General features: G+C 43.5%; 2 protein-coding genes across 2 annotated transcripts; one reads left to right on the top strand and one right to left on the bottom strand.

The window, feature by feature from the left end:
- Positions 1-663: 663 nt before the first annotated feature.
- On the top strand, positions 664-6963 carry LOC116843848 (solute carrier family 28 member 3-like). Its single transcript, XM_032814681.1, has 12 exons — positions 664-1651; positions 1889-1942; positions 2277-2445; positions 3076-3253; positions 3348-3513; positions 4420-4614; positions 4952-5113; positions 5187-5280; positions 5357-5516; positions 5599-5767; positions 5833-6172; positions 6261-6963. The coding sequence occupies exons 1-12, from the start codon at positions 1622-1624 to the stop codon at positions 6371-6373; spliced, it is 1830 nt and encodes a 609-aa protein (XP_032670572.1). The 5' UTR covers positions 664-1621; the 3' UTR covers positions 6374-6963.
- LOC116843850 (ceramide-1-phosphate transfer protein) lies at positions 6529-8702 on the bottom strand. Its single transcript, XM_032814682.1, has 4 exons — positions 8312-8702; positions 7588-7796; positions 7344-7519; positions 6529-7258 (listed from the first exon to the last, which is right to left on the bottom strand). Exons 1-4 carry the CDS (start codon positions 8437-8439, stop codon positions 7136-7138), a joined length of 636 nt encoding a protein of 211 aa, XP_032670573.1. The 5' UTR covers positions 8440-8702; the 3' UTR covers positions 6529-7135.
- Between the last annotated feature and the right edge of the window lie 11544 nt (positions 8703-20246).

Raw genomic sequence — 20246 nt, 5'->3', positions numbered from 1 at the left:
GAGAGAGAGAGAGAGAGAGAGAGAGAGAGAGAGAGAGAGAGGTAAAAGGAAAGCACGAGACCTGAAGTTCACATGCTCGTTAAAAAAGAAATCGTATTTTCGGAAGCGAGTATTAGCGACGTATGTATTATTTGCAGTTCGCGGAAAATATTTTTTCATGAAATTCGCGAATGTGTTCGATCACTCGCAAGTGAAATGTAGTTTCAGGTGTTAGTTAATCATGCGGACACGTGATTAATCGATATATATTTCAAGGAATTACTGATGACTAAGAGTACAAAACCAAGCATGCGCGTACATGCCGTTAAGTAATTTTTCCTCCTGCCGCATACTTCTTCCTTATACGTGCGCATAAGCGTAGAAAGAGGTATGAAATAGTCGATCAATTGTGGGCAAAATTCCTTGCGATTTCTGTCGTGAGTAACAAATGTTGCGTCAACAAATTGTCCATGGTCGCCTTAACGACATAAAATCTTAATGAGACGCTTCAGCTATTCAAGGACTTATAAAAAGCGCGATAATGAAAGCAGCGCATAAAAATTTAGTATATACAGGGTGTTCCATTTTAAATAATCCATTGAGATTTCTCAAAAAGGATTCTACAAAAAAATATTTTAAACCAAATTTGTACGATTTCAAAAGATGTCTTATGATGTTACTCACTTGACCTTGTCGAGATGATTAGAATTACGTTAAGATCAACTTGATATCTTTAAATAGCATTATCTGGTTTTTTTTTAAGACAAATTGATCTCTTCAGTCATTCTGAATATAAAAATATAAGAGTTAAAACGTCGAAAATTTCGCAAAGTATCAATAACCGGATCCAAGTTAATCGAAGAACTGATAGGCGGCAAGAAATGTGACAGGAAATTTGATCGATACCTTGAGATACCGTGCACCCCCACTCGTGCAATATTCCTCGCCGTGTATTACGCGACGGACTCTACATCTGGATACTAATTTTCAGTTGCTTCGAGACTTACTTCGTTGTACACACAAGCTAGTAAGCGATAGCGGTATTCCTGCGGTATACATACATTTTCCATTGTTCTGTCGTCGTGTCGAGCTTCTCCTTCGTCGGATATGTGCCTGGAATATTTGTCCCGGTATACCTCAGTGCGTAATCATCATTAGTCTGATCGCGGTCGATGGAATCAGTAAATTGCGGATCAGTAAACTACCCGATCCGCAAACTGCCAGGCAACGAGAGCGATAGAGAACGGGAATTATTGAGAGAGGCAGTTCGAAATGTTTCGTCGTATTATGTAATGCCACTCTGACAAAAAGTGATGCACGTTAAACGTTGACAAGCACGGCGTGCATAAACAAATCAGATTTCAGCGACTCGAATTGCGGCCGAAGATTTACGAAGCGTTCCTGTTATCGCCGTTATATCTGCCGTACGATCGCGATGAGATTGTCGAGTGTCTAAGTGCGAAAATTCTGCCGACACTCTCATTGACACAGGAATGATCATTGTTTCTTTTGTGTACCTCGCGGAGACAACATATTTTCTCAGTTCGCGTCAAACGCGACGAAAGAACGACGAAAGAACGACGAAAGAACGATACGTTTTAACAACACGTGCATCGTGCAGTGAAGTGTGCAGCGGCGAACCATGTCTGGCAAAGTGAATCAAGCGTTTGATGTAAGATCTACTTCTTTTCTATCGTCAATCAGTTCGCAATTCATAGCTCGTCCACAATCCGCGTGGCTTTCTACATATACGCAACAATTGACTTTTTTTCAGGCCAATTTTTATCTAAAGCCAAAGTATTTCGTTGAATTGCCGTCGAACCCGTCGACATGTGTCGTGATTATCTGTCCTTAATTTTTCATTCTAAATAAACATTACGTAAAACAGTCTGCTATTCTTGACCAACAGGACAACCAATTGGAGGAGTTGGAGAGTGGCCGCCGGAAAAGCGAAACCGTCAAAGTGAGTGTTTTCGTAAAGCATTCTTATCGCCACTGCAAAACGATACCTTTGTTCGGTTGATAGGACTATCAGTTTTACAACAGCGTAATTTATGCGCACAAACAATCGGGACCAATAGTTAGTGGCACAACGTATGTCAGGTGCACGATAATATTTCGCCACGATATTATCGAGCGACCCCGCCGTAATCCGCGGGATATCATTTTATAATCGCTCGCTTTAATATGGAAACTCGAACAGAGACACGATAACACGAACGCAGCGGCTAATGCCGTTGAATATCGCAACAAACGACCCAGAAATGTAATGTTGACATTTAGCTTTGTTCCCGCAGGATGTTGCTTCTCATCGCGAGCCGAGCAGCTATTGGACGGCGAAACGCGAGACGATCGAGGCTTTCCTCTCGAAATACCGAAGGGCCCTCAAGACCTGCGGCGTGATATTCTTGACCTTTCTCTTCCTAGCCTACATCATCTACGCGGGCATATATTGGAGAAGCACACGTACGTCCGCCGCTCGCCTCGGTGTTTCGCGAGAGATTTAACTTAATCTAGATTTAACTTCAGATTAAAGAGCTTTTATGCAAGATATAGATTACGAAACTCGCTAAACTCACAAATAAAATAAAAAGAGTCATCTAATTGTCAAATATTTGATAGCGCATCTAATGTAATCTGTGAGGATTGATAAGTTTATCTACACACACAGAAAAGTGTCATTTATTTGTTAAGAAAAGCGATTGAAACACAATTATGATTTTACGCAATTATTATCTTACAGAAAGAATATTTTCTCGATCAAAGGTCAAAGTATACTCATCATGATTTGAGAAAATTTGTTATCGTGTACTCTCTCTCTCAAACTTGCTTCGACTCTATGACGTGAGCAAACTAAATTTTTTGCTGTAACTTGATGTGCTTATGATAAACTTGTAATAGATTTGCGGATGTATAAACCTACGAAATATTTTAAAACAGGTAACATTGACCTACATACAGTATGCATTTTCTGTGTGTGTTCTTCTTCATTTAACGTAATCGACCAACACACATAGTGCGATGAGCTTTAAATACTTAGTAAATCGATACGCGAGTCACGATATACCGACCGATAACGATAATACATTTTTCCAGCCTCGGGAGAGCGATGCGAATTCGGATGGTGCGGTGGTTACGGCATGCTGCTCATAATCGTGGCGATCGTTTGCATCGGCCTGTTCTACTACTTGATCGTAAAACCGTATTTCGGAAAGAGCATCGTGCAATGCTGCCGGCCGATAAAGAGTCCCTTGATCCGTTTACGAGATACCAAGTATAATAGAATAAACACAATTAAAGTCACTTCTTCCTTTAGCACACATAGATCTATTTACAAAATGATTCACGTCGATGCTCGCAATTTGCAGATACGGCTCACGATTCGGAGGACCAATCTTCTGTTTGATCGTGTTCATCGCCATTGTTATTTTCCTCATTATCGACACTGCAGACTCGAGAGAGAGATTAATTAGCGGCCTCGGCGTTATCGTCATACTGGGACTCGGATGGATATTCTCCAAATATCCGGGACAGGCGAGTACATTATATCCTGAGAGGCTCAAGTTTTATTAGCGTCTGAACACAAGACAGTTCATCTTATCAGTCAATCCGTCCTCACATTCGTGAATGGAGAGAAGGGGCGGTCTTGTCTCGCCGTCGTGATGACAGTGTCTTAAATTGAGAGAAATGTTGACTCACTAGCTTCACACTTTACGTAATAATCGCTCCATTTGTCGCATTGACTCAAACGCGCTCCAGTTACTGTGACACATAAGCGAGCGATACTGAGGAAAATTGCTGGAGGCGCGTGGGTTGACGCGTCGCTAATTCCGCTAGAATTAAGGGGATCCAGGAGGAGCAGGCTATGGTCACAGTAAAGTAAAAAGTTTCATCTAACTAAATCGAACTAAAGATGTCGAACAATGCATTTTCGACGTTGTCGATTTTGGGCGGATGTGGCATATTAGATTTTTCCAAATTCGTCAGGCAAAGAGACCTCGTAAGGGACTTCATTCAATGCCAATAAGAATCCATGGGAAATCGAGAAGAACAGTAATTATGAAAACTGCGGAACCATAATCCATTCGAAAACTTCAAATCTGCCGATAGAACAATGAAGATTCAATGTTCATCTCAATGTTCATCTCGATTTGAACAAAATTACGAGATCTGTACGGAGAAAATACTACAGTTTTTCTTTTTCATATAAAATCTATCCAATTTTACTATAGGTCTATCTTTTCGAAGAACCTTGTACTTCTTTTGCCGGTTTATCGCCCATACCGTTTACTGCAGTATCATATTTACCGTGATTTACCATCGGCGTCATCGCACCCTGCGGTTTTATCCTCTTCGCGCGCGCGCGCTCACTCACTGACGAAAGTGAGGATCTTGTATTTTATTATAGCTTTTAAAGGACGCGTCGTTAATTATGTACAGATCAACTGGAGACCTATTATCTTCGGCCTGTTTCTGCAATTTGCGTTTGGACTCATCACGATTCGATGGCCCGTCGGACGTAGCATCTTTCAGTGCGTGTCTGACAAAGTAGCCATCTTTTTGGACTTCGCTAAAGCCGGCGCCAGATTCGTGTTCTCGGAGGATTTGGTCAACAAGGGAGTTTTCGCATTCGCCGTTAGTTAAAGCCTTTTTTACCGTATATATAAAAAATATATAAGATCGGTTGAGATAATTTTGACGCTATTTAATAGATGCAAGAGAATCTGTGCAACAGGAACACGCTATTTTCAGTAGTATGTCTATGAAATTGTGTTAAATACACTTAATTTTATTATTAAAAATAGTACTTCTCTCCGATTCTAGTAAATTTAACTGTCAAATGAACGTAATTAATTCCGTCAAAATTCCTGCGTTGTATGATTTATTGGAAGGTCTCGATTACTCTCCCCCGATCTTATAACCTTGCAAATTGTCACAGATCGCTACCAGGACCAATATTCTATTCCATTAGGTGTTGCCCGTGATCTTTTTCTTTAGTTTCATAGTGCAAGTCTTGTCGTATATCGGCGTTATTCAATGGGTCATCTTGAAACTAGGATGGGTTTTGCAAACAATAATGGGCACGACTCTGTGTGAGTCGATAAACGCCGTCGCCAACCCTTTCATCGGCATGGTAATATCGTTTGAGTCACCATATCGGAATAATTCTTTCGCGCTTTCGTAAAATAAGATTCTTTACTTTCCAGTCGGAGTCTCCCCTGCTGATCAAACCGTACCTGAACAAGCTGACGTCCTCGGAGCTCCACGCCATAATGTGCTCGGGATTTGCCACGGTTTCTGGTCGGTCACGCGTTTCCCGCACTCATGCCGCCAAATTCTAACTGACAATCCTATATAATCCGTCCGCCTATTGCAGGTTCGATATTGGCCGCTTACATCTCGTTCGGCGCGCAACCGGTCTACCTGATCACCGCCTCCGTGATGTCCGCGCCCGCGTCTCTGTGCTACGCCAAGCTCTTTTACCCGGAGATCGAGCAGAGCCAAACCAAGTTCGAGAACCTGAAGCTCGAGAAATCGTAAGTGACGAGAAAGCCACGCGCGGCCCGTTGGTTCGTCAACGCAACGATCGTCACGAGGAGGTTCATGAATGTTGTTTAGATCGGACACCAGCATCATGGACGCTGCTACTAACGGCGCGCTAGCCGCGCTCCCGATCGTCTTGGGCATAACCGCGAACATCGTGGCCTTCGTGGCTTTCATCACGTTTTTCAATGCCATACTTTCCTGGTTTGGCGGCCTCGTCGGTTACGACGCTCTATCTCTCGAGGTAACGACTCCCAAGACGTACGCGGATTTCTCGCAGGTTTTACGATTACGATCGCGATTTTACAGATCATCTTGGCGAAAGTATTTATGCCGCTGAGCTGGGTCATGGGTGTCCCTTGGGAGCAGTGCGAGGACGTGGCTACATTGATAGGCCTCAAGACAGTGGTGAATGAATTGGTCGCCTACCAGAGGATGGGCGAGTTCAAGAAGCAGGGCAGGATATTCGGGAGGTCCGAAACGATCGCCACGTTCGCGATCTGCGGCTTCGCGAATCCCGGATCGATCGGTATCACGATCGGCTGTCTCTCCTCTTTGGCGCCGGAGAAGAAGGAGCAAATCACCGGTGCCGTGGTGCGAGCCTTCTTCGCCGGCAGCGCCGTCTGCTTTCTCACCGCCAGCATCGCCGGTAAAGCCGAGATCCTGAGCGTGACAGTGACCTGCCATCGCGTTTGCTACGAGATTCGCGTTATCGATTAAGTTTCGCTTTGTTGCAGGCATGCTGGTCGACAACATCACGCTTTCCAATTCCACGGTCACGATGATACCAAACGTCACCACAACTACGATGCCGGGTGTTTCATTATTGAATCAATTCAAAAGATCATGATTGTAATTAAGAGTTACGGTACTTTAAGTCCGGATGAAACGCGTTCACCGATCGTATCGTCTTGGGGATTCTCGCTCTGGGAAATAACGGCAATCCCTAAAGAACTCGACCCTCGCGAATTAAGTAGTAAGCGTTAATTTAAGCAGACAGCGATATGGATGAAGAAGAGTCAGTAGTTATTTTATTACGTTCCCTCGCTTAATCGTTGTAATTATCATTTTTATACAATACTGTTATAGAAACATCGAAATACAGATTGTAAATAATACGATCATGCGAGATCATCGGTTTGACCGGAAAAAGAATGACGCAATGCTCAGACTTGTTCGTGTGGCGAAATGAATTTTACGCGCACGCGCTTAGCTAAAGTGACCAGGGCTGCGTTCCGAAATTCAGTGCTGAAATTCTATATTATACGTGACATGAACTATAGATTTTCAGTATTGGCAGTGAATTTTGAAACACAAGCCAGATCATCTTATAAAAAAGTAATATACTTATTGTAGTACATATGTGCCTACTATTTGTACATCGCCCGCGTGTACTTAAAATTGTAAATATCGCTCGTAAAAGAATACGTATTCTCAAAACTGAGAGTGCTTATTTTATTACACATAAAAAGTGCGGTAATCACGTATATCACAATATCCCGAGCATGTGGAATGTCGCGTGCAGTGCCTCGAGAAGCTATGAAAGCATCGACAAAATGCATTATCGCCTTTGTAGATTTTTTGCACTTTCTTTCTCTCTTTCTGTTATCGCTTATGGTAACGTATGCAACTGATAAGTATCATAGACTGTGTGAGTGCGATCGAATACGTCGGCAGTCACCTCCAACATCTTCGGCAGAACGTCTATGTTTCGTTGAACGTTTTCACCACAGACCTGAAGGACCAGATATTAAAATAAGGAATACTATTCCTGTCCGTCTCTAACAATCCCAATAGTGATCCCGTCTCGATTGGTTTACCTTCTTAAATAACATCTCCCTAGTTGGCATTGTGTACATTGCGACTATCGCAGCTTTCCTGATCACCCAAGGGTGATGCTTCGCCAAGGTTTTGTTGTAGGCGTCCTGACAACAACCGGACGTCTTGTCGACGTCCGTGAGGTCACCCAGTTGCCGCAAAAATTCTCTAATAAAATCTAGAAAGCCAAATTGCATCAGTTGTGAATTGCTGTAATCGGCGTCGCGCAAATAACGACGACAGTACCTAAACCTCTATGCAATCGTAATAAAGTACGCGCGCCGTTGACGAAATCAGCCTTTTCCAGCAGTTTATTCTCTCTCTCGTACTCGATCATGGTCTTGACTGTTGTATAATTCTGATTATCTTTGTTCCTCAACTCGGTCAATACGTCTATCTTCTGCTTCAGATCAGAAGACACAAAACTGAAGACACTGCCCATTAACTGAAAAAATCTGTCAGCATGGTATGTTACGCAATACGTTACACGTGGAAATAATTTAAACTACTTGACGTAATGAAGGAAGAGGAGGTGGCGTTTATTATCTTGCTGGTTCAAAGCAAAAGATAATGAAAGCGGCAGCAACAAAAATAATTCTCTGATAACAGTACGTATCATGCAGATACAGTTTTGACACGTGGCACATATTTTTTAGTCTCATCACTAAGATTCTCAAAACTTGCAAAATATGCAGAATTTTCTTATTATTCAGATAAAGAGATGCTGCGTGACAGCTGCATGTGTATACATGCTGTGCATATGAAGATAATGCATAACGTAAGCAATGCTTTTAATCCGATAACGTAGAATGTTAAGTTCAGCCATCGTGTAACTTCAATTTTTATCTCGCTTCGAGATTTCCCAAAAGAAATCTCTCAAAGGAGGACTGACTGCATCAAACAGTGAAGCATCTGTGCCTGACATTGAGGTTATGGCAAGTAATGGGAAGAGACGGGTATCGCGACTTACTTGTACAGCTCGTTGTAGGCGTCTAGATACGCCTTCAAATCAATATCGTCATTTTCCATGAGCGCTCGATCGAAATTATCGTGCACCGTGCGTAAATCGAAAAAACTCAATTCCGGACCCTCGGCCATTCTTGCGTCACTGCATTCGACGAAACACTGCAATCAAATCTGCTCCTGCGCCACGTCTACGGCGAATCGTGCGTTATCTCCTTCGATTCTACATAACCTTTGGAACCGAACTCTAATTGCACGTCCGTATACTTATCGCAACTACTACGACAGTTGGTGTATCACACACTCGGCGTTGTATCATTTCGAGATCGATATCAGCACTTTTCCGCGTTTACCGTACGAGTTGTCGCATTCGTCCGGAATTCGAGGCCATGTCACGATCGGGAGGAGCAAGAGAATTGCAACCTAGCGCACTCTGCTCAGGGAAAGGATGTTCATGCAACAACATCGTTTGTGCATGTAAAACATTTTTGTATTATTTATTCCATTATCTCTGTCTGATTTTGAGACCGAAGAAAATTCGATGAAAATGAATCAAAAGAAATTGTCGGGAAATATAATGAAGAGGAGGATTACCGACAGAAGAGAAATAAGGTCTCTTGAGTAGAATATGGCTGGAATTTGAATTCGAGCCTATTTTTGGTCGTGATGCCAACCCATTCCGAGAGAGGCGCCAGCAATGAGAAAGCTGGTCAACGCAGTCAACGGGTTGCTTAAAAGAAAACGATATCTCTCGTCTAATGAGAGGGATCGCGCACATTTTACGATGCATTGTTTGAATCCGATCAATTTCAGCTTAATTGCAAATAAATGTCTACTACGATATATTCGAATTTTCCAGTTCGCACGTGAAATGTATGCACAGCTGAAGACGACCCATGTCTTTCACACATATAGTCAGAGTTGTTGTGTTTGCACATTATTTACTCCCGACCTCTATTTGTCGAACAATCGCCCTGTGCATTTACTGAGTTGGTTTCGACGGGGGGAAATGGGAAATTCTTGCAAATATCTTCTCGCCTCCTCTCGCTCTCGGCTTATCCGGAATATTTCAACATCTCTGTAGTGCGGAGTGCTAAGGCATGCACGCACCGACAGAATTAAACGTTTCCTCCATTAAGTTAATGTCTACCGAGGCAATACGAACGCACGAATTCATCATCTCATAAGTAATTGCGCATATACATTAGTTATACATATGTTTGATATCTCCAGAAATTTATAAAAACAAGATAAAAAACTCGAATGTAAAATGCCACGTTGCTGGTGAATTTACAACATTGTAAATTCAGATGGTGAATATATTCTGGATTAACTTCGGATACCTTTCGTTTTCATTCCAAATCACTCTAAAGGTCTACAATTGCTAAGGTAAAAGTGTCAGTGTCTAGACATGCACCCGTCACCCCCTTAATCCTAGACATTCTTATTGTTTTAATCCCTAAATATGAGTATTTAAACATAAAATGTATGTGCATATATTTTATGTTTTGGAAGTTTAACTATTCATATTTAAATATCAAAACAATAAGAACGTCCAGGATTAGATAGCTGTTTGGGAATTGGTGCCTGAACTTCAATGTGCAAATATTTTCTCACTGAAGATTTTAATCGATGTCATGACGCGCTCTTCGCGTTGCGCAATATTGCACACGATAAAGTGACATAATAAATGAGATGAAATTTTTGTATTCGTTTTATTTTCTTCCAAGTAATCGTTCACCTAGTCCACGCCCTAATCTGACACAGTGCGTCTGGTAAACTGAATGTATGGCAGTGATACCTTTCCTCAGGAATATATTCCAAATATTTTTACTCGTTCAGCTGTGCTGCTTTTAGCAGTTAACCGTGGTGGTCAAAGTCGCGTGGCCATCGATGTCGTACGTGACGGGGAAACATAAACAAAGAATACTAAAATCTCGCTGACACGTCGGTTCGCGTAGGTAACCGGTCTCCCTGGGGGTGTTAAATAATTCACCGCAGCTGGGACTGAGAGTCGGACGAGAAGCGGGGTTTGCGGAGGAACGAAGGAGGCGGGGTGGTTGAAGGGCCGATTAAATATTCAGGTGTCCCTCAACGCAAATAGAGTAAAGTCAAGCGCGACGTCGGGAGCAGAGGCGCGCAATCTAAAAACTACGCCAAGTCGAAATGAAGAGATATATCCTTGTGCTGGCCGCTCGCTCGATCACGGCGCTTTCGCGCGTGCATTCGAAACGTACTGCGAGCTACCTCGCGATCATCGTACACGATACCGTACGGTCTCCGAAAACTCGCATACCGATGAAGAAAATCGCGATGAATATTCCGGTCGGCGACGAACGTGCCGTAGACGTTTTTACGACGGCTATACGGTTTCCGGTCAAGCGATCTCACGGGGCGCCGACTTCAACGACCAATCACACGACGACGTCGTCGTAGCTGCGGCGCATAAAAATGTGTCACTGGGGTGCCGTAATATCTCCCCGTGGAGACTTATCGACGAGGAAAGCGCGCCGTGCCACGGTCTTGATTCCTGGGCACAGGACACGCTCAGCGATCCTATCTTCCCTCGACGGCCACTAGCTCGCCTTTATCGCCTTCTTTCTCTCCCTCTCACCCTCCCTGGAAAACACGAAACCGACGGTGTCGGACAACCGGTCGGCTAAAAAGAATCGTTCAACGAGGCGTGCATCGCTCCTGATCATCGTTCTAATTATCTCGGTAACCCAATCTACCCGTCGTTGTCGCGCCTTGGCTTCCCGCCACCCTTCGGAACTTCTCGATTCTCTCGTCTCGGTCTGCCGCCGACCTAGCAGCCTTCAGCCGGCAATCCCCCGCGTCCTTAAGCCGTCGCGTCTTCCGTACGACCATCCCTCTCTGTTTCATTCGCGTTAGACGTCCGGTCGCGTCAACGTCTTCTCGTCTTCTTCTCTCTTTTCTTAGTAGCTCGTCCTCTCTTTCTTTCGATCTCGAAGTCTAACTGTGGGATCGTCGACGACCGCCCATCTAAGTTTAACAATTAACGCCCAAGAGCGGGGAAAAATAAATTAATTGCGCGCAGCCGACGCGAGACACGTCACAAACATGCGATCTAATCGATGGAGAGCCGCGCTCTGTGTATCCTGTAAAAGATGAATTGAATTTCTTTTATTCATTTCGCGATTAAAGTGGATTCCCACTGCGCTCGTCGTCGGAGCTGAATCGCGTGACACGAAAGATACACACCGCGAGATTAATTTTTGAGATACGATTCAATTTAAGACGCTACAGAGCTCAGAGTTGTGAATGAGTTCTTGAAAAAGAGAGAAAAAAGCGAGAAAACGTCGAGATCACACGGCGTCTTCTTCTTCTACGCGACTCCCTCCTCTCCGCGTCATTCTTTTGTCCCGATTGTCAGGGTTGTCAGGGTTGTCAGGAACGACAAGGCGGCAAGCTATAGCGCGAGACGAGAAGGGTGTTTGTCATACGTCGATAGGCGTCAGAATTGACACACTCGCCGAGTGTGAAGCGGAAGTGGCGTTTGGGGCGACGACGTACTACAGGGATTCGAGGGTGCAAGGCAGATAAATATTTGAGGAATTTGTTGTCGAGAATGAAGGCGGCACGGGAGACTTATCGCTTGTTTGGCGGCTCTACAAAAAGGATTTCGGGCGATTTTCCTGGTCTGCATTTCTTTCGCACCGGAATACTGCGCGCATTGTTTGCAATTGTTTATTTTCGTGTTTCAACGCGATCCAGTGTACTCGCTGGACGTTTTCACACGATATCGCGGCCACGAATAGAGGAATGACAAAACGAACGAGAAGGAAAGAGGAGCGCGCGGTGACGAGAAATTTCTAACCCTTCGATGTACGGCATTACACCCTCGTGTGTGGTTCGTAGGAAAAGTTTTAGGTGAGCTACGAGGGGATGGACCTCTCGCGAAAGGGTCTAACGACAGTTTTGTAGCCCATGGAAAATCACTGTCAACCAACAAGAGTCTGCAAAGTGTCGCATTATACAAATACATACGTGCGCGTACTTGTAAAGTCGTGGTCAAAAGTGGCGATGATTGCCGCGTTAGCGGAACCTTCTACGCGCCAGAGACGAGTCGAATTCGCAAGGCAAACGAGCACCGACATATCTCAATGACGATAAATCAAGATTTGAGATGTGGCTCAGTATCTGCAAGCGCGTTCGATGTGTTTGAAGCATCGGGAAAGCATGTAAAAGAGAGAGGACAGTTACGATACTTGCAAATGACGCACTAACAAGATAGACAGGAATAAAAAAAATAAAAGCGTAACGAAACGCAAGAGAAAGAGCAAAAATGGAAGGGGATGCGAATCAAAGCGGTTGAGGCCGTTCTAACTTGAACTTTTGTCAGCGACCGTACGTGAAGTAGAAGCGCATACTCACACGCACACACCTAACGGCAGAATGTAACAGATACAGACGGCGCCTGCGAAAAGCCCGGGTACCCAGGGTAAAACGAGCCTGGGAAGTTCATTAATGGATTAAGAGTGCTCGATCGATACGATTAGCGCGACGTGGCCAGCCGCTCCTGATACGCGCAACATGCATTCGGACGTAACCTAGAATCCATGATTTTGTCGTGCATAGAGGCGATTAATTGGAAAACAGGGCGGTAGAAACGTTTCATGAAAAGAATTATATTGTCAATTTAGCTGGATAGCCGGATTAGTCTCGAGCCCGGCTGTGTCGCGATCGAATTTCTTTATGTTGCGGACAGAGAGAGAGAAAGAGCGCAAGATATTTATTTATTTATTATTTTGTATCCCTGGAGTTGGGAGCGAAAGCTGCGAAAGCACGGTATTATTTCGTGAGCATAATTATGCCGGAGTGACGACTGGTGCGTGTTTATGTGAGTCGTGTTTGTATGTGTCAGTGTTAGGCGTACGCGATAAAATTACAATGCTGGAAAACCCGACGTGTGTCCTCCAGCATACCACGGCTATCAGCGCTTTTATATCGATCCTTGGGATTGATATGAGCGCTGTGTAACACAGGTCCCCCCTTCGTGTCCTCCGCGTGGGGTTGAATTTTAAAACTGCTCTCCCGAGAGAAGCGGGAGACCGTGCGTCTTTTGAAATCGGGCTGTGTGCGGTGCTGTTCTTGCGTAAGAAACTACATATCCCGAGGGATGCCACTCGACGTACATCCCTAGCTGTTGTTGTCATTCGATGGAAAGTCGATGCGCGTCCAAGTTCTCCGCAAACCTTCGATTAGATACTCGGACCCGGCTTACCGAGGTGATAATAAAAAAGCAAAGAGATAAGCAGATTCGCGTCTCGTTCTTTCGACGTGATAACTGGTTGAGACAATCTCGCAAAATCCCGTAAATAAGATTAAAGTACCAATGTGCCTGAATATAGAATATATGTATATAAACAATATATTATATACTGTGTGAAAGAGTTTATGTTTTTAATGTATTTTTAATGTATTTTTAATATAGTATTTAATGTTCGTATTTAAGGATCAAAATAATAATAATGTCCAGAGTTAGACGCGTGTCCAGGTATTAGTGTACTTTGACCTTAGTCTCATCGAATGCACAAATATTCCCATCCGTGGATCGCGCTTCGATCACACAGAAAACGATCCCTCCCCGAGTTTGATGGCTTCTCAGATTAAAGAGGAGCACCAGGCGTTCCAGTCCCACGCGGCCCTTTATGTCGGACCATCTTTTCTATGGTGCTTGAACTATACGATCGTGAGCCGGTTAGACGAGAAGATCGCGACGCGAGGGGTAGCAAGGAGCGCCGAAGGTAGGCGGTAGGAGGAGGTGGGTGGAAGGAAGCAAGGTGGTAAGACTCTGGCAAGGTGGCGGTTGGCCGGAGGTTTCAAGGTGGAGTCGGGGTCGCTGTCGCGGCTCTAATAAGCTACCCCCTCAAACCTCGTTCCACGTTACGACCCTTACATCCCTTTACGGGTACCGAGGGCAGCCTTGCAATTTGATAAACTGTCACGAGCGTACGACCATGTTACCCGAAACTAGCCGGCAACTTGGGAGAATTTCTCGGCTATCGAATTTCTTCGCTCGATTATCCGCTCGGTTTTACAACGGCGAAAAGTTCACGGTGCGGAAAACGGCAAAGCGCGATTTTTCGTCCGTTGGATCTCGAGATAATATTTAGTGTAAGGGAGGCGCGCGACGCGCGGGATTCTGCCCACAACGAGAACGCGAAATTCACGAAAGGAACAGCCCCAAGATGAGCTTGCAAACGTCACGTTTCCATTTCTATGTAAATCACGCGATCATAAGTCGGCTACGTAAGATCTCGAGAAAGATTGCTGCATTAGTAGTTAGTTCCGGGTGGGAGCCTGCTTTTGATGAAGCCACCGGAGCATAAACCAGAATAGAGATTGCAGGGAAATAGAGTCACACGCACAGATTTCCAAATCTTAGAGATCGACAGAATGTTAACGCACGTTGGCGTTAACGTAAACATTAATTATATAGGCAGGAAATATAGTTTATTTCTGTACTATTTTATATCTATACACTGTCTATATAGATAGTATGTAGATAGAATAGTATATATGTATATATATATATATAGATAGTATATTCTATCTATATATTATCTATATATAGATAGTATATTCTATCTATATAGATAGAAAAGTATGTCGAGTTATTTTTGTTCAAAAAATCACTGTGTGATATATATAATGTATCAGAATCACTCTGTACACTGAGAGAAAAAATACTTAAGAAATAATAAATATTTATTTATTCAATAGATACAAATAACGTATTTACTTATACTATGCTAAATATTCTTTAAATAAGGAAATATACGTTTTCTTAAAAGAACTTAAAAAAATCTTAATCTCTCATGAAAGCAATTGTTTATTCAAATAAAAGGATCAAGAAGTAAATATATTATCAGTACCTATCAAATAAATATTTTTTTTAGATTTTCTTTTCTTTTAGTATATAATACTTTAAGAGCGACTTTTGTGGCTTGATTATTCTCGGGAAGCCTAAAACGTAAAAATACTGGAGGACTTTCCAAACTATAATTGATCAAGGCGTTGGTCTAACTACTCTGTGTTGCAAATCAACACAATTTACGTCTACATATAATGCTGTGAGTGTTACATATAATTATGTGCTTACCAGTGTCGAAAGCCAGTAATGTCGAAGTGTAGATGACAGGTTGAAGATTTTCACGTTCTTAAATTTCGTACATGCGTCCCTCGTTTTGCGAGAGCATTATTATTTTTCGTTGCATGTGCGTACGAAGTATACATCAAAAGTCCATCGTGCTATGTTGACTGCGTTTTCATTACGCTCGCGACGCGTCATATCCAAATTAACATCCAGATTTTAACGGCGTTTGACGAATTTATGATACGGCGTTGGTAAAATATTTATATCTCTTTTCAGAAACGGAGTCTAAGAACCTACGTAATGAAAAACAAAATCGAGGATCGCGGATTTACGTACATCTATCGCGATACGACTGACAACTTTGAGGGAGGAACACTCGCGATTTTGTTATTTCGATATCGATAACGATGACGCTTTGTCAGTGATAGTACGTACACGCGAAAGAAAACTGATCAAATGTGATAGATTCTCTCGCTGTAGATTTATGAAACTTATTTCTGTTACATATTTTTAGCGAATTTGGTTCAGCGAGATTCTATCGCAAAATACAAGCGCGACGCAATGCACGAAGAATAAAAAAAAAAGTTAACCGCGATGACTGAAATATCTAATAACTCGTGATATAACCTTTGTTATTTCGGTAACGATAACGATCACGGTATACGCGACTTGCAAATTGCAAACGCGATGGAAAATTGATCCAATGTGATTGACTCTTTCGCCGTAGATTGGCGAAATTCATTTTCGTCACACTTTTTCGCGAATTTGATTCCGCGCGAGATCCGTATCCCACGAGAAACGTGGCGCAAATGTATGCACGACGAATTAAAAAAAATTAACCGCGACGACTGGAATACCTATTTACGTGGGCGAGGTAATCGCGAGTTCCGCATAATTGTACGGTAGCGCAATTCCGATGCGCATGGTGTTGCATAATACAGTGCTCGAAACAATTAGGAGATCGTATTGAATGAATAGTTGTGTTGCATCGTTGAATAGCTTAAGCTATAACGTTGTATGAGCCCACAATCTTGCTTTAAGTCGTAAGCCATAAGAAATTGACTACAGTCGATTATTCTTCTAAAAATCGATCATGATTAGTCAATTACGGCTTATGTCTTAAAGCAAGGTTGCGGACAAGGGCTAACAAAGGATTAATGTCAAGAGAAAGGCGTTCGACACGCCTCGAATATTTAAACAGACACATTTTGAAAGAACGATCTGAATCCCTTAATTACTTGGAGCAGGGTATTTCGTTGGACGACACACATACAAAAACACTACCAGCAAAGTAAGTTGCGTTGATCCCAATGAAGCTACGTAAAAACCCATCACCTTGAATGCTCGTAACCCATTGTTTTCACTCACCCAACGACTCGCAGTCAGGGCCGGCTACGTTTTGCTACCAGATCTGAAGCAAGAATGGGAAAACAATTTGATTAGTTATTGGGATACGGTTTAACGAATAAGTGTGCCTCGAGATGCGAATAGACCAACTCTTTGTGGCCGTGCGCTTCTGCGTCATTCGAAAATATCGATATTTTACCTTCTGACTCGAAAGGTTAAAGAGAGAAGTGTGTGAATCCACCTTCGAGCCGACCCTGCTTCGCCCGAACCGGATCCGCCGGTACTGCATCCTCTCCGCAGCTGCATCTGTCACGTGGCCACCGGATCTGCAACAAAAAATAATAGTCCCATTTAGTAACGACGGGTAGGACGCTCAATTTGTGTAAACAAGTTAAGAGTATTGAAGTTCCGACTGTATCTTATTTTTCATTTTAATGCAAATGAGATGTGGTAGTCACCCTTTAATTTCTTAAAAATCATTGCTCCCATTGCTCACACGATAATCACACGCGCGATGCATCGTAACTGATTTCACACGTACACACACGCTTTAACCAATTCGGGAAATTCGGAAAAGGTACGCGACGCGTCTCGCGATGTGTTCGCGCTAACGTCTGACACAATTATGACTGTTTTGTCATTAAATCTACTTGTTTATATCTGCGTGTATTATTACTGTTAACATCGCGCGATCTTGTACGCGTGCCAAGTCCGACCTTGACTTGCCGGCGATTGAGAAGACCATGAGTACACATACATTGAGAGAGAAAAAATATCTAAAGATTAAGAAATATTTATTCTATGGATACTGATAACATATTTACTTTCATTAATATACATATTTTTATATTGAGCCAAATTTTCTCTCTTTCAGATGAGGAAATATATATTTTCCTAGAATATTATATTGTTGCTTTTTAAGAAAACAATTGTTTACCTTATTTAAACAAAAAGATTGAGATTTAAATAAATATATTATTAATACCCGCCGAATATAAATATCCTTTATTGTGGCGAAAGTTAAACGCCTGACTTTAAAATTGAAGTGTGGTGCTCATAAAAAAAATTAAAATTAAATAAAGACGTATTTAACATTCATGATACTTTCAGAATAACGTCCTATTACACAATCTTCTGTATCATTTAACGTTCACTATATCTTTTATCATATTTAATAAGTAACACGGTCCTCCGACAACGCTTGTCGCATTTTTAACAGTTGTGAATTCAAGCGCGCGAAATCAACGCGATATCGATGCATCAACTTTAATAGATCAACTTTAATAAAGCGTTCCGCAGCTCATCGAGATTTCCGTATTGATACTTCCTAATTAAACTCTCGAATATGCTTTATGCAAATATGCAAGGACATCTCTTAAGTAAGTCATTGGAACATATCTCCCCGTAAATAAATAGGAAGCTTGCAATCGATGACCGATGCTTATGAGTGAGTTCGCTTCATCGATTGAATGAAAGGAGAAGGGCGATTCTAGGACTCTACGTACTGGCCAGCTGTGCCACCGGGAAACCCGAAGGTCGGGGGAACGCAGACTCTTGGGAAATGATTCCACTTTGCAAGGGGCAAATGGAAATGACCCTGGGACAGCCTCCGGATCGTAGCTCTCTAGGGTTGTTCTTGGTCAGGCGCGATGACGATCGTGCGAGGGGGAAATAACGAAACTATCCTGATTAAGGAGCTCCTGTTTCTCGAGCAGTTGTAACTCACCGACTGCGGTCGATATTCACACAGAACGATGTGATCCTCGCTGTCGCTGCGGTACGCGAATAAAAGACCGATTGATAACTTTCCCGCGTTCCATTCCGCGATTGCACTTCGCGACGCGTCTTTTTCTCGCACGACTTGTTCCTTGCTCGCTTCTGTGCGGCGAAGAAGGATAGTGGGCGACGATAGCTGACTTTTTGCGGAAAAGACTTGCACGTAGCCGCGACTGGAGGTTGCTTGGAAACGATGAGGAAGTACCGTGTTGGAAGCAACGGAGCAAGCTGCACGCTCATCCTTCGGACAACGAGTCGTCACCTCGTGTTGCTAACGGGCTCTCTCTCCTCCCTTTCTCTCTCTCTCTCTCTCTCTCTCTCTCTCTCTCTCTCCCTCTCTCGTCGTTTCCTCGTGCTTGCGCCCGAGATGACATCACTTGATGGTTGCCAGACATTTCCATCATATATCATCCATGACAAACGTCTTTCTCGAGATGTCCGTTACTTCGGGATTTCCTAGCGAACGTTTAAGCTAATGTCACATTGTAACTACCAGAAATGTTATTTGCAGATCTCGCCGGATGATAAAAATAAAGTTAACAAAGGGAAACGACTGCTTCAACGACCGCACGGTCCACATCGTCGTATTCAGCGCGCTCGCATGATTTCTAAACGTTCTTGCACGACGCCTGGACTCGCCTCAGCTATGAGAATGATTCAGGAGAGAGATCCTTGCGAGACACGCGGTTTGTCCCATGGATATTCGGCAAAGAGAGCCTCTAATTATGCTAAGTAATGTCTCCCGCAGGAGTCGCGCGTCGCGGAAGACTGAGCCGGTCATAATATTTAATCACTACTCGTTTCTTCTCCCCACCGAAGCATCTTCCGCAAGAAGTTCCATCGCTGCGCGAGCGGGAAATGTATCGTCCGAATCGCAGAAACGATCGCCGCGATATTCCGACTACGACCCGCAACGAACGCGATGATTTTCTCCCTCGATGTCGCAATCGAAGGGATAAATTCGCGGTGGCAAAGAGGAACGCGACTGTAAGCCGTGTCTGCATTCGGATTCGAGAAGAATTCTACGATATCGAGCCCGACAATATTTCCGCATCAGTTCGGATACTTCGAACCCTTCCGATCTTAAAGATTACGAAACAAACAAGAGCGTGAAGCTGGCAAATGGGGTGACTATGTCGCAAGCGGGTCCCTGCTACCCCTTTGAAATTGTCTCACGAGGGGAAGCAATCGCTCAGCCGGAGCCGCGCTCCCTCCCCCGTATGATGAATTCATAGGGCAAGTCTTCGAAATAGAAAATTCAAAATCCACGGAATACGCGGGATAAAGTAAGATACTAACATTTAGCGTAATATACGAGCGGAGAGATTGCAGAGTCGTTATAGCGAGAATCGTGCGAAAACAGTGTCGCAGAAAGGTCTGTCGTCTGATATCTAATTAAATCTCTGGAGGATGTAAGGAGAAGCAGGGACGATCTGTGATCTTTTATCCGCGAAGAGCGGCGGTTTCACCCTATTACGACTCTTCCTTTTCTTTCTTCCGTAACTCACCGTAACCCCACCCCCAGCCGCCCGTCGGAAAGGGGGTCGACAAGAAACGCGGTAGGGTGGCATTTCATTTTTTGACACCCGGTGTATTTGATTCCACCCTTGTAATAAACCCCAGGGGTTGCCACCAGTGGGTCCCTCTCGCTCTCGTGCTCTCTCTCTCTCTCTCTCTCTCTCTCTCTCTCTCTCTCTCT

The sequence above is a fragment of the Odontomachus brunneus genome, unplaced genomic scaffold, assembly GCF_010583005.1.
Source record: "Odontomachus brunneus isolate Ranch 3 - 2012 unplaced genomic scaffold, Obru_v1 Obru_scaffold_036, whole genome shotgun sequence".
Taxonomy (NCBI): domain Eukaryota; kingdom Metazoa; phylum Arthropoda; class Insecta; order Hymenoptera; family Formicidae; genus Odontomachus; species Odontomachus brunneus.
Note: the sequence above shows the minus strand (reverse complement) of the source record. Positions and strands in the feature narration are given on the sequence as shown.